Source organism: Molossus molossus, unplaced genomic scaffold (genome assembly GCF_014108415.1).
Source record: "Molossus molossus isolate mMolMol1 unplaced genomic scaffold, mMolMol1.p scaffold_m16_p_12, whole genome shotgun sequence".
In the NCBI taxonomy this organism is placed as follows: Eukaryota; Metazoa; Chordata; class Mammalia; order Chiroptera; family Molossidae; genus Molossus; species Molossus molossus.
In genome coordinates, this window is record NW_023425347.1 from 75,967,481 (window position 1) to 75,981,720 (window position 14,240).

The 14,240-nt window shown below is 40.7% G+C and overlaps 1 protein-coding gene across 6 annotated transcripts in view; it reads left to right on the forward strand.

Moving 5' to 3' along the window:
• TRIT1 (tRNA isopentenyltransferase 1) overlaps positions 1-14,240 on the forward strand; it is a 56,533-nt gene that overhangs the window by 18,805 nt on the left and 23,488 nt on the right. For all 6 annotated transcript variants that reach the window (XM_036256242.1, XM_036256246.1, XM_036256247.1 and 3 more), the window contains exon 2: positions 9,597-9,737. In XM_036256242.1, coding sequence (XP_036112135.1) covers positions 9,597-9,737 — 141 coding nt within the window. The remainder of the gene's footprint in view (positions 1-9,596; positions 9,738-14,240) is intronic.

The window sequence follows — 14,240 nt, forward strand, 5'->3', positions numbered from 1 at the left end:
TTTTAAATTACATGTATTGGGGTAACATTGGTTAATAAAATTATAAAAGTTTCAAATGTATAGTACTATGATACATCATCTGTGTATTGCATTGTGTGCCCAGCACTCAAAGTCAAATTTTCTTCCATCACTGTCACCGTATATTTTGACCCCCTTTACCCTTTACTACTCCATCCCCACTCCCTTCCCTCTGGTAACTATCATACTCTGTTGTCTGTGTCTATGAGTTTTTGTTTGTTTGTCTTTTGTCACAGTTACTCTTGAGAACCTTGAAAGGGGTTCAGTGGATGGTAATTGTCTTATCCTCGGTTTCTGGAATTTAATTTCACCTTGCTAGGAATTCAGTACAAACAGACCAGAGTGAAATAGGGATAAAACTTCTACTGGTAAGAGGAAGCTGAAACAGTTTGTGTTACAGGCAGAGCATCCAGGCTTTAGCCCTGTCTCTAATGACCAGCCAGTTATATGGGCAGGGGAGCTCTCTGAGCCTCAGTGTTCTCAAGTATAAAATTTCAGGGGGTTGGACTGGATGGGTGATTTCTTTTTTTTTATCCTCACCCGAGGACATTTTTTGATATTTTGTTCAGATAGATAAGGAGGGAGAGAGAGAGACAGAAATATCGACGTGAAAGGGACACATCGAGTGGTTGCCACCCGCATGACCCAACCAGGGCCGGGGACAAACTGCAGCCGAGGTACATGCCCTTAGCGGGAACCGAACCCGGGTCTCTCCAGACCACAGGCCAACGCTCTAACCGCTGAGCCAAATCAGCAAGGGCGAGGATGGGTGATTTCTGAATTTCCTCATATCTCTGCTCTGCAGGTGGACTTCTAAGCAGCCTTACGGCAAAGGTTCTGTATTGCAAAGTCTCTCATATTTCAACTTAAAAATATGTGCCAATTTTGCATTCTCTGCCCTAATCTGTCTATTTAGATGTAAAAATGTTGCAAATTCCTTTTACCACTTAGTAAGATTGATGCTTGGGGAGAATGCATCATCACATACATATTATGTATGCACTTCTCAGTTTGAGAAGCGTGGCCTTATTATGATTGTAGTCTCTTTTCCCTTAAAGAGAGATAGGCATAGCAAGAATAAAAGCCATGATCTGCACTATAAATTCCAAACCACTTCTCTCACCAGACTGACTGAACAAGTCAGGTACAGGTTCTCCCACTTACTGAGCATCTCAATTTGTCTGATTTATTCAGTCAGCATGTCTGCAGTTGAATTTCTGCCAAACAAAGGTAATGTTTCCGCAGCTAATTCATTCCTTCTAACCTAGTAAAGTAAGTTTTTACAAAAGTCATTCTTTTATTAAGAAACAAAAGTTACCCAAGAGACTGACCTTTTCCTTGCTCTTCAGTCTCTCTTCAGTTGAATAATCAAATTCAAATTCCTTTAATCAAAAAGGAAAATCAACTTTCTGGTGAAGGCCAATATCCTTTAAACAAATAATTTTTTTCATTTATCCTCCTATGCCAAAATTTTTTTCAGAAGCCTGGACTATTAAAAGGGATGCTAGATGTGAGGACATTGAGGTTTCGGGAGAGAAAGTTGACATCCCAAAGTCACAAAGCTGATTTGTACAGAACAGAGATTAGCAACATAGTGGAAGAAGAACACTGACTGTGAAGTCAGAAGACAGGGATTCAAAGTTTCCCTCTGCCACTAACTAGCTGTGTGACTTTGGGCAGGTTACCTAATGTGTCTAATTTCTGTTTCTTCACTGATAAAATGAGGGCAACCTAACTTCATAGGAAGTGAAACTCTTAGCATAGGATCTAACAATCTGTATCTCAGATATCCAGTATCTGAGTATTCATTGAGTATATTCTATTTATTAGGCACTGTGCTGGGGTTAGAGATAAAATACACAATTTCTTCCTTCAGAACTTGTAGTCTAGTGGGAGAGGTAGAAATAGTTTAGAGCTGGGCTAGTGTGGCTCAGTGGTTGAGCATCGACCCATGCACCAAGAGGCCGCCGGTTCGATTCATGGTCAGGGCACATGCCCAAGTTGTGGGCCCAATCCCCAATTGGGGGCGTGCAGGAGGTGGCCAGTTGATGTTCTCTCTCATCGGTGTTTCTGTTTCTCTTCCTCTCTCTCTAACATCAATAAAGAAAAGAAAAATTAGCCCTGGCCAGTTTGGCTCAGTAGTTAGAACATAGTCCCGTGGACCAATGGGTCGCAGGTTCAGTTCCAGTCAAGGGCACATACCTCAGTTGCAGTTCATCCCTGGCCCTGGTTTGGGTTGTGCGGAGGCAATGAGCCATTGTGTCCCTCTCACATAGATGTTTCTCTCTCTCTCTCTCTCTCTCTCTCTCTCTCTCTCTCTCCCTCTCTCCCCCTCCATCCCTCCCTCCATCCCTCCCCCCCTCCCTCCATCCCTCCCACTCTATCTGAAGACAAATAGGAAAATATCCTTGGGTGAGGATTTAAGAAAAAAGGAAATATTTTAATATTTATGTATAATAAGTTCTGTGATAGAGGTAAATGCAGGGTACTGTGGCAGCACAGAGGACAAGCACAGCTGGGGAGGACTGAGGAGTCATCTCAAGGCAGGCTTTCATTGGGACATAATACTAAAGAGTGTGTAGCCCTGGCCAGTTTTGCTCAGTGGTTAGAGTGTTGGCCCACGGACCAGAGAGTCCTGGGTTTGGTTCCTGCTAGGGGCACGTACCTCGGTTGCAGTTTGTCCCCTGCCCCGGTTGGGGTCGTGTGGGTGGCAGCCAGTCGATGTGACTCTCTCTCACATGATGTTTCTCTTTCTCTTCCTCCCTCTCTCCTTCCCACTCTATCTGAAGGTAAATGCAAAAATGTCCTCGGATGAGGATAAAAAAAAAAAAGAGTGTGTAGCTGTACGATACCACGTTTGTTTTTGTTTTTCCTAGAAAGATTACTGGCTGTGGTGTGGACATAAAATTGAGGGGTTATACTCTAAAGCAGGGGTGGGGCCTGAGGCCTGTTATAAGTTCCTTGAAATCAATACCAGCTAACATTACATGCCTCACCAAATTAGCCTGACTGAATTAGCAGGCTAATTTTTAAGTTGATAATTTTATATGGCTCGAGAATGATGTTATAAATATCCATATGGCCCTTGGCAGAAAAAGGGTTCCCCACCTCTGCTCTAAAGGTAAGAAAATCAATGAAGAAGCTGATGGAGTAAGTCCAGTTGAGAAATCATGATGCCTTCGATTGATGTAATGGCAGTGGGAAATGTGGTAATGGTGATGAACTTTGAGATAATTTTAGGAACTAGTACGGATAGAAATTGAGACAGTTTGGAAATGGGGTGGGAGGAGACAGATACTAGGATCACTTCAAAGTATTTGGTTTGATTACCTATATAGTTCCATCAAGTATAGCTGGGAAGATAAGGAATTCAGTTTTGGACATGCCAGGTTTCAGTTTCCTGTTTGGATTAATGATGATGATAATGATGGTGGTGGTGGTGGTGGTACTAACGTTTATTGACTGCTTCTTACAGGCAGGCCCTATTCCATATGCTTTGCATGTATAAATTATTTAAATCTCACAACCCTTTGAGATGAGATTTAAGATTATTCTCACTTTATAAGTAAGAAGTCTGAGGCACAGAGGTTAAATAACTTGCCCAAGTTTACATAGCTAGTGGTATGTGGCATAGCCAGGACTTAAATCCAGGAAACCTGGCTCCTGAGTCCCTTCTGTTAACCACTTCACTATATTATATACCACTCATTGATAATGGGAATGTTCACTAGGCAGTTAAATATCTAGGTCTGGCATCATGAGAGATAACTGGGTTGTACATACGGATATTGGGAGTTATCAGTACAAAAGTGGTTATATAGTAGCCGTGAGTATCATCCAGAGAAAGTTTATAATATAGGAATGGCAGGTAGATGCCCTAAAAACTGCCTTTTCTCAATATTGTTCCCATGACACACATTGCTAATAGAGCAGTGGCTAGCCTCAGTAAAGGAAACTGAGGAAGGGCTGCTAGTGAGATAGGGGGAAAAGCTAGAGAGATTGGTGCCATTGAACCCCCCAAAGGAGAGTGATTTATGAAGGAGAGAGTCAGTAATATCAGACTGTGTTTTTTTCCATGACATATTTTGGGAGCTTAGTAGAAAATTGCTATATTTGGCAGCTGGGTTCATTAGTGATATGAGGGAGAGAGATATCCATGGAGCTGGGGGGTGGGGTGCAGCTAGTAGAGATGGTAGATAGCGGTATTGATCCATAATCCAAGATTGTGGTTTCAATCCATAGAGGCAAGAAAGTGATTGAAGGACTTTGGGATTTAATTTGGTTGGGAAGGCAGTGAAGTCAAAAGGAGGATTACAACTTGGAGGGAAGAAACCAAACTAGAGGGGCAGCTTTTATCCTTGCTTATAGAAGGTTGTGTTGGGGTATCAGAGCTAACCAATACTCAGACAGAGCTCCATGATCTTCCCAGTGTCCAGGATACTGCTAATTAGCACACTCATTAGGGCCACCCTATAGCATGAGTGGGATCTTTGGCTGTATGTGTAAAGATTTTGGTGAGTTTCTCCAGGGTGAAATTTCTTTGGATCAGGGTTTCTCAACTTTGGGGCTGCTGACATTTTTGGGCTGGATAATTCTTTTTTTTTTTTTTTTAAATATGTTTTTATTGATTTTTTTTTTTTTCAGAGAGAGAGAGAGAGAGAAACATTGATGTGAGAAAGAAACATTGATGGCTGCCTCCTGCATGCCCCCTTCTGGGGATTGAATCCAGAACACGGGCATGTACCCCGACCGGGAATTGAACCGAGACTCAGTCCATGGGATGACACTCAGTCCACTGAGCCACACTGGCTGGGCTGGATAATTCTTTGTTGTGGGCATGGGGAGTTGTCTTGTACATTGTACGATGTTGAGCAGCATCCCTGGCCTCTACCCACTGGATGCCAGCAGCACCCCCACCCCTACAGTTGTGACAGCCAGAAATGTTTCCAGACATTGCAGATGTCCCCTAATGGACAGATTCATTGGTTTACAACCTCAACTCTGGATTCTGCTTGTGTTCTTCCAGGTCTCTGTTGTAGCTTTCCCTCATCTTCATTAGCTCCTCTGGGTACTTCAGTTCTGTTGACTTGGAAAGTTCAGGTTATTTCAGCCTTGTGACCTTTTCCCCAAAATTTTTCAGTCTGGAAATAAAACCTCACTAGAGGTGAGACAAAGGGGTATAGTACTCAATTAGATACCTAGACCATTTAGGGGTTATGATATTTAGAAAAGATTATACAGTCAAACTTTATTTATTTTTTATCCTCACCCGAGGACATTTTTTCGTTTTTTGTTCAGATAGAGTGGTGGGAGGGAGAGAGAGGAAGAGAGAGAGAGAGAAACATTGACGTGAAAGAGACACATTGAGTGGTTGCCACCTGCAGGACCCAGCGCCGGGGACAAACTGCAACCGAGGTACATGCCCTTAGCGGGAACCGAACCCGGGTATCTCTGGACCACAGGCCAACGCTCTAACCGCTGAGCCAAACTGGCTAGGGCCAAACTTTAATATTTCTCTTATAAACTTTTATATCACTTATCTCCTTATAGTACAGTTATTTGTGTCTGTGTTTCTTACTAGCCTGGACTCCTTGAGGACAGGTACCACTTCTTTTTTTTTTATCCTCACCCGAGGACATTCTTCCATTTTTTGTTCAGGTAGAGTGGGAGGGAGAGAGAGGAACAGAGAGAGAGAGAGAGAAACATCGACGTGAAGGAACACATCGAGTGGCTGCCACCTGCACAACCGACCAGGGCTGGGGACAAACTGCAACCGAGGTACGCGCCCCTAGCGGGAACCAAACCCGGGTCTCTCAGGACCGCAGGCCGACGCTCTAACCCCTGAGCCAAACCGGCCAGGGCCAGGTACCACTTCTTAATCTTCCTTGCAATGCTGAACATCTTGCAGAGTACCTGGAACATAGCAGACTCTCAGAAATGTTTGCTGAAATGTTAGTTATGTTGATAATTGGCTAAGTATGTTAAAAAATATTTTTTTATTGCCCTGGCCAGTTTGGCTCAGCAGTTAGAGCATCAGCCTGTGGACTGGAGAGTCCCAGGTTTGGTTTCCGCTAAGGGCACGTACCTCAGTTGCAGTTTGTCCCCAGCCCCGGTTGGGGTCGTGTGGGTGGGTGGCAGCCACTCAATATGTCTCTCTCACATCGATGTTTCTCTGTCTCTCTTCCTCCCTCCCTCTCTCCTGCTCTATCTGAAGATACATGCAAAATGTCCTCAAGTGAGGATTTAAAAAAAATGGTTTTATTGATTTTAGAGAGAGAGGAAGGGGGAGAGAGAGAGAAACATTGATATGAGAGAGAAACATCAATTGGTTGCCTCCTGCATGTCTCCTACCATCTAGCCTGCAACCCAGGCAGGTGCCCTAACTCAAGCATGTGCCCTGACTCAGAATCGAATTGGCGACCATTTGGTGCAAGGGATGACACTCAACCAACTGAGCCACACTGGCTCTTTGGATTTTTTTTTTTAAGATAGAGCGGGCTCTGGCTGGTTTGGCTCAGCGGTTGGAGCGTTAGCTTGCGGACCAGAGAGACCCAGGTTTGGTTCCTGCTAAGGGCACGTACCTTGGTTGCAGTTTGTCCCCTGCCCTGATTGGGGTCATGTGGGTGGCAGCCAGTCGATGTGTCTTTCTCACTTCAATGTTTCTCTCTCTCTCTCTCTTTCTCTCCCCACCCCCCCTCTCTCCCTCCCTCTCCTTCACTCCCTTCCAGTCTATCTAAAAACTAATGGAAAGATATCCTCAGGTGAGGATTTACAACAACAAAAAAGTTTTAAAAAATATGAGACTCCAATTACAGAGTTATGATATCTGGCAAAATCAAGTTGTTGCTATGTAAATTTTTTAACATTGGGTCATTGGGAATTCTAAGCTCTAATAGAGTCAACTAAAGGCTGTGAGAAAAGAGAAAGAGGAACATACAATTATTACTTCATTTTCCCCTCTGGTTGTTTTAATTTGCATGGAAGACCAGTATATAGTATACCCTACGGCACTTTATAACATCAGAAGGAAGTCTTGTTCCAAATAGACAGAAAATAACGCTCTATGATTTAAGATTCCATTAATATTCAGGTGTAAGGATGCAAGTCTGTTGTCAGGTACAGATTAAATGAGTTAAAGGCAGAGCTGGTTCTTTCTCTATGACCTGTATTTTTTCTGTGTGCTGTTTTACTAATAGTTTTCTTTTACTTAAAGATAGCTTATATCCTTGCTGGATAAATAACCTCCGTAGCTAAGAGCACAGAGGCTTCAGAATGCTAAATAGTGAAACTAAAATTATTTCCATTCTCCCTATGTTATTGTGATAGTAGTGCTAGTGGTTCTAATATAAGTAGTTATATAATGACTTTTAGGTAGCATTTACTGTGTGCTAAGCAAAAACTAAGTGATTTACATGTATTAACTCATTTAATCCACACAGTAACCCTATGAAGTAGACATTATCATCCTCATTTTGCTGATGAGGGATTGAGTCGCAGAGAGGTTAGTAACTGACTACTCCCAAGTACAAATAACTAGTAAGTGGCAGGGCTAGGAATTGATCTGAGGCAGCCTGGCGCCAGGGTCCTTCTAACCATTATACTGTACTGTACTTATATGACAGCCATATAAGTACAGGGAAATGTGAGATAAAAAATGCTTTTAACATCTTTGTGGGCTCTATGGAACTTATTATTTGTTCATTCAACACTCCCTGTAGAATCAGTGATTACAGAGAGAACATTTAATCTCAAAGCATTCATCCCTAGTTTCAAACTAGTGTTTTCAGATCTGTTCTCCATTTGAGACCTTGCATTTAGAAAAAATACACTTGAACTTTTTAGTTGAATTGGCAGATCAAGAACTTTACAGATAGGATATTGCCTTTGAATGTTTAGACTGTATGGGCTTACCCCCTGAAGCAGTAATTTGGATATATCACAATTTCCATCAGAGTACAGTATTAATTTAAAGGTCTGACTTCAAAGTGTGTATGTGTGTTTTATTTATTTATTATTAAAGTATAGTTGACTTTGTGCGTTTTATATATATTATTGTAGATACGCCACTTCTCCACAAATGGAATCAATCTAATACAAATTCTAAAAAGCTTTCAGAACCACTTAAATCCCAAGATATGTAAGCATTTGAAGTAGAACTATGAGCAATGCAAAACGTTACCTTTCTGCAGACTTGTGATAAGTAGAATAAATAAAACAGTCTATCCATTTAAATGCTTAAAGTTCAGGCCAAAGAACTTTTGGTTAATCTTGCAGAATTAGTTCATTTGGGCACTGATTTACATACTCTTTTAATCTTTAAGTCTGAGCTAATAGCCACTACAGGTATCCCCACTTTTCAAAAGTTCACGTTAAAGCCACTTCACTTTTACAAGTAAGGTCTACATTAATACCTATTATCACTAACCAAAAGAAATCTGAAGAGGATTTTAAATTAATTAAATAAGAGGTTTTTAAATTAGTAGTATTGCTTCTTTTTACCTTACACCATATCGTTTTATGAAAGGGTTCATAGAAACGCTCTTCTTTCAGATAGTGGGGAAACCTGTACCATTTTTACTAACTGGAAGATCTAAAGATTATATATATATATTTATATATATATATATATATATATATATATTTTTTTTTTTTTGGTACGTGCCCCTAGCGGGAATCGAACCCGGGACTCTCTCTGGTCCACAGGCCAACGCTCCAACCGCTGAGCCAAACTGACCAGGGCTAAAGATGATTTTTTAAAAGAATAGTTTATTGATTTTTAGAGGGAGAGAGAGAAACATCAATGTGAGAATGTAACATCAATTGGCAGCTTCCTGCACACCCCCTACAGGGGGTCAAGCATGTAACCCAGGCATGTGCCTTGACAGGGAATCAAACCAGCAACCTTTTGGTGCATGGGACAACACTCAATCAACTGAGCTGCACCAGGGCCAAAGAGAATGTTTGCTTTTTATGAAAAAAGTGAAATAGCTTTCATTATTTATTTTGCAGGAAGTTGTTATAAAAGGCAACTCCAAACTCTTTCTATGGGAACTACACCCATCATTTCAGCATCAAGTCATCATAGTTTCGAACAGTGTCTGTGAGCATCTGGGCTGTATCTCAATTTATTTTGTGCATCCATTAGTAGGTTGTGTTCTAAGGTATTAGCAAAGCCTAAAAGAGCTTGTAAGGGTGTTATGTTTAGTGGTAAACAAAATACAGACATTGTGCATGCATTGAATTTGAGATCTGGGAAAGATAAAAAATTTTTCTCATATAAATTAATGATAATTGTATCTTCATTTTACCCCATTTTTATCTTATTAAAGTTTCATAGAAACACTCTAGTTTGGGATAGTGGGGAAAACCAGTATTTGATAAGAAAGCCAATGTTCTATATTCTTCTACTTCCTTTGTCTTGGGTTTTGTGGCTGTGCTCTGGTTAGATCACATCTACTCTGGTGCTTTGGGTCAGTCAAGTGTTTGGCTGGAGGGAGGAACTGATCACCATTTGCACCCATTAAGTGTACATTTAATGGAGGCTGATGACTTTCTCATGCTAATTTTCTTTCTACTAGGTTTATGAAGGCCTGGATATCATCACTAACAAGATTTCTACCCAAGAGCAGAGACTATGCCAGCACCACATGATCAGCTTTGTGGATCCTCTGGTAACAAATTACACAGTGGTGGACTTCAGGAACAAGGCAACTGCTCTGATATCCTTCAGAAAGACATCAACTAGGCTTGATGGATGGCAAGGCAGCCAAAGCCAAGAAAGAAGTTATCTTTCTAGTGACAGTTTCTTCTAAGCAGGGGCACACAAGATCTAACTACTAAGGGTAGCATCCCATCAGCACTATGTGGAGTGAAAGATATAGTGTCCTTGCTACTCAAAGTCTTGTCCTCAGACTGCAACATCAGCATTCCTTGGGAACTTGTTAGAAATGCTGAATTGGGGCCTCACATCACACCTACTAAATCAGAATCTGCATTTAACAAGAGTACCAGGTGATTCATATGCATATTAAAATTTGAGAAGCGCCCTGGCCGGTTTGGCTCAGCGGTTGGAGCATCTGCCTGTGGTCCAGAGAGACCCGGGTTCGGTTCCTGCTAAGGGCATGTACCTCGGTTGCAGTTTGTCCCCGGCCCTGGTTGGTCGTGTGGGTGGCGGCCACTCGATGTGTCTCTTTCACATCGATGTTTCCCTCTCTCTCTCTCTCCCTCCCACTCTATCTGTACAAAAAATGGAAAAATGTCCTCGGGTGAGGATGAAAAAAAAAGTGAGAAGCACTGTTTTAGTGGAGAGAACATTGATTTAGGAACCAGAGAATCTGTGTTCCAGTCTTAGTGCCATTTCTTTTGAACACGTGAATTTTATTGATTAAAGTATTTACCCTACTGAGCTTCAGTTTTACACCCTTAATTAATTTATAAATATAATGGGGGTCCAGTTAGAATTTCAAAGGGATTTTTGGGGTGGGGATGGGGGGACTGGAAAAAATTGTTATGGGTAATACCAGTAATTTTTGAAAAGAGTATAGTATAAGGGGGTATGTCCTTATATTTTAATGTCCAGATTGCCTTTAATATCTGGACTGACAGATATTAAAACAGTGAAAATTCATAGTAATTATAATAGAATGGAAGTTATATACTAGACAAACTTATGGCACAGAATAGAAGATACAAATTCAAATGGGCATATATATTAGCTTATTAAGGTATCATTTTTTTTAAATATGTTTTTAGTGCTTTTTTTAGAGAGTAAGGAAGGGAGAGAAAAATAGAAACATCGATGTGAGAGAGGAACATCGATTGGCTGCCTTTTACGTGCCCTCTACTGGGGATCGAGCCTACAACCAGGCATGTGCCTCAACCAGGAATAAAACCCAAGACCCCTCCATCGGTATGATGCTCAATCCACAGAACCACACCAGCCAGGCTAAGGTAGTATGCATTCATTTATTTATTTATTTATTTATTTTTATCCTCACCCGAGGACATTTTTTCCATTTTTTGTTCAGATTGAGTGGGAGGAAGAGAGAGAGAGAAACATCGATATGAAAGGGACACATCGAGTGGTTGCCACCTGCACAACCCATCCAGGGCTGGGGACAAACTGCAACCGAAGTACGTGCCCTTAGCGGGAACCGAACCTGGGTGTCTCTGGACCGCAGGCCGACACTCTAACTGCTGAGCCAAACTGGCTGGGGCTATGATTAGTATCTTGAATACTTCCGAACCTCATATAAAAATGGTTGCATACCTGGCTGGTATAGCTCAGTGGATTGAGTGCTGTCCCATGGACTGAGAGAGGTTCTGGTTTAATTCCCAGTCAGGGCACATGCCAGGGTTGCAGGCTTGATCCCCAGTGGGGGGCGTGTAGGAGGCATATGTTTCTCACATCGATGTTTCTATCTCTCTCTCCCTTCCTCTCTAAAAAAAATCAATAAAAATATATTTTAAAAAAGTTAAAACAAATGGGATAATATAATTGAATAGTTATGTGATTTGAGAATAGAGAAGGGCTTTCTAGGTATTCTTTTATAAAATTTTTATGGATTTAAAAAAAATTTTTTTAATTAAAAAATTTTTTTTGATATTTTGTTCAAATAGAGTGGGAGGGAGAGAGAGAGAGAGAGAAACATCGATGTGAAAGAGACATCGCGTGGTTGCCACCCACATGACCCAGCCAGGATCGGGAACAAACTGCAACTGAGGTACATGCCCTTAGCGGGAACCGAATCCGGGTCTCTCTGCACCTCAGGTCGACATTCTAACCGCTGAGTCAAATCGGCCAAGGCAGTAATTTTTTTTTTAATCCTCACCCGAGGACATTTTTCCATTTTTTGTTCAGATAGAGTGGGAGGGAGAGAGAAGAAGAGAGAGAGAGACATCAACATGAAAGGGACACATCGAGTGGCTGTCTCCTGCACAGCCCAACCAGGGTCGGGGACAAATGGCCACCAACGTACATGCCCTTAGCTGGAACTGAACCCGGGTCTCTCTGAGCCAAACCAGCCAGGGCAATGGTAATTTTTTAAAAAGAGAAAATAGTTAGAATTGAATATATAAGAATTAAGAATTTATATTGGCAAAAATATATATCAACCAGACTCCTAGGTATCTATCTACCTTAGAGAAATCTTGTTATAAGTATGCCTGGAGATATGTGGTAGGTCTCATTCTATAACAGCATTTCTCTAAACAACAAAAACACAAACATTGAAATTCCTACTTACAAAAATGTATGAAATTTGCTCTGTTCATATAAGTTTACTTTTTCAGCAGTGAAAATGAATAAATTATAGCTACATGCATGAACCAATGTGGAAGAATCTCAGAAACAACATAACATTTGAGAAATTATAGAGGGAGCCCTGGCCAGTTTGGCTCAGCGGTTAGAGCGTCGGCCTGCGGTCCGGAGAGACCCGGGTTCGGTTCCTGCTAAGGGCACGTACTTCGGTTGCAGTTTGTCCCCGGACCTGGTTGGTCGTGCGGGTGGCAGCCACTCGATGTGTTCCCTTCACGTCGATGTTTCTCTCTCTCTCTCCCTTCCTCTCTCTCCCTCCCACTCTATCTGTACAAAAAATGGAAAAATATCCTCGGGTGAGGATTAAAAAAAAAAGGAAGAAATTATAGAGGGATACATATATGTTCATACCATTTATTATAAAAGTTAAAAAGCAAGCAAAACTAACCATATAGTATATTGTTATATATTGATTATATGTATTAATATATTCTTTAGCGGTATATACTTATCAGTAATAATGTAAAGAAAAGTAAGGGGCCAGTTTGGCTCAGTGGTTAGAGTGTCAGCCTGTGGACCAAAGAGTCCTGGGTTTGATTCCAGCCAAGGACACGTACCTCGGTTGCAGTTTGTCCCCGGCCCTGGTTGGAGTTGTGCAGGTGGCAACCAGTCTCTGTGTCTCTCTCACATCGATGTTTCTCTCTCTCCCTCCTGCTTGTGTCTGAAGATCAATGTAAAAATATCCTCAGGTGAGGATTTAAAAAAAAGAAGAAAAGCAGAGGAATGATGAAAAACACCCCCTTAGGGAGAGGGGAAGTTGGGGGTTGAGATTGGAATGAATACACAGAAACTTCAAAGGAATTAATAATATTTCTTTTCTTAAATTGGGTTCATTAGTATTTATTTTATTACTGGGCTTCATAATGTGCATATGTTAAAATGTTCTTGTATGTGTATGTATATATATATATTATATATGCATATGATATTTTATAATTTAAAAAAAAAAAGGAAAACAGCCCACCATAAACAAAATTTGAAAACAGACTACAAACCAGGGGGAAATTTTTTGTTAACATAGGAAAGGCAAAATATTAATATATTTAATATATGAAGAACTCTTATGAATCAGTACAGAAACTAAAGGTCATGAGTAGTAATTCACAAAGGAAGAAATATAAATGGTGATAAACATGAAAAAGGGTTTGTCCTTGCTGTTAATCAGGGCCATGCAAATCAAAATAATGAGATAGTATTTTTTTGCCTCTCAAATGGGCAGAGATTTAAATGTGGATAATAATTCTTGCCCTACCTGCTTTACAAGGCAGTTGTATCAGATAAGATAAGGTATATGAAAATCCTTTGGTAATTAAAATATATCACCAAAATACATTGTTGCTATAGGACAGTTTGGTTGTTCAGGAAAAACTTATAGAAAATGAAGAGCTAATTAAAAATTTCAAAGGGCAGCAGCAGTGGGAATGATTTAATCAAGTCAATTATAGGATTGGTGATTTAATGAATTTAGGTAAGAACCTACAGTCAGAATATCAAAACTGAAAGTACCTAAAGAAGTAGCCAGTCAGCCTTCTTGATTAGACAGATGAAGGTGCTAGATACTGAGGCCCAGAGAGAAGGGTTTTGCCCAGCATCACAGTTGTTTAATGGCTTGTGCAAACAAGTTAGAATTTTTCATTACATATCTCCTCCCCATTTCTCTCCCTCTTTTCCATTCCCCCCTGCTCAAATCTCACTGTTTTTAGTCTTCCTTTTTTATTTTCCTTTTCCTTTTCCCTTTGTTAATTGTATACTTCCAGTGCTTAATTTCAGAAGAGGAATATAGAATTTGTTTCTCTTTTTAAAAAACAAATACATAATGTTTCTTTTATATGATTCCTGATTGCTAACATCTTTCCACCCCACCCCAACTTCTTAAAAGTTAGTGGGCTTCTGATAGAAAAGAGGT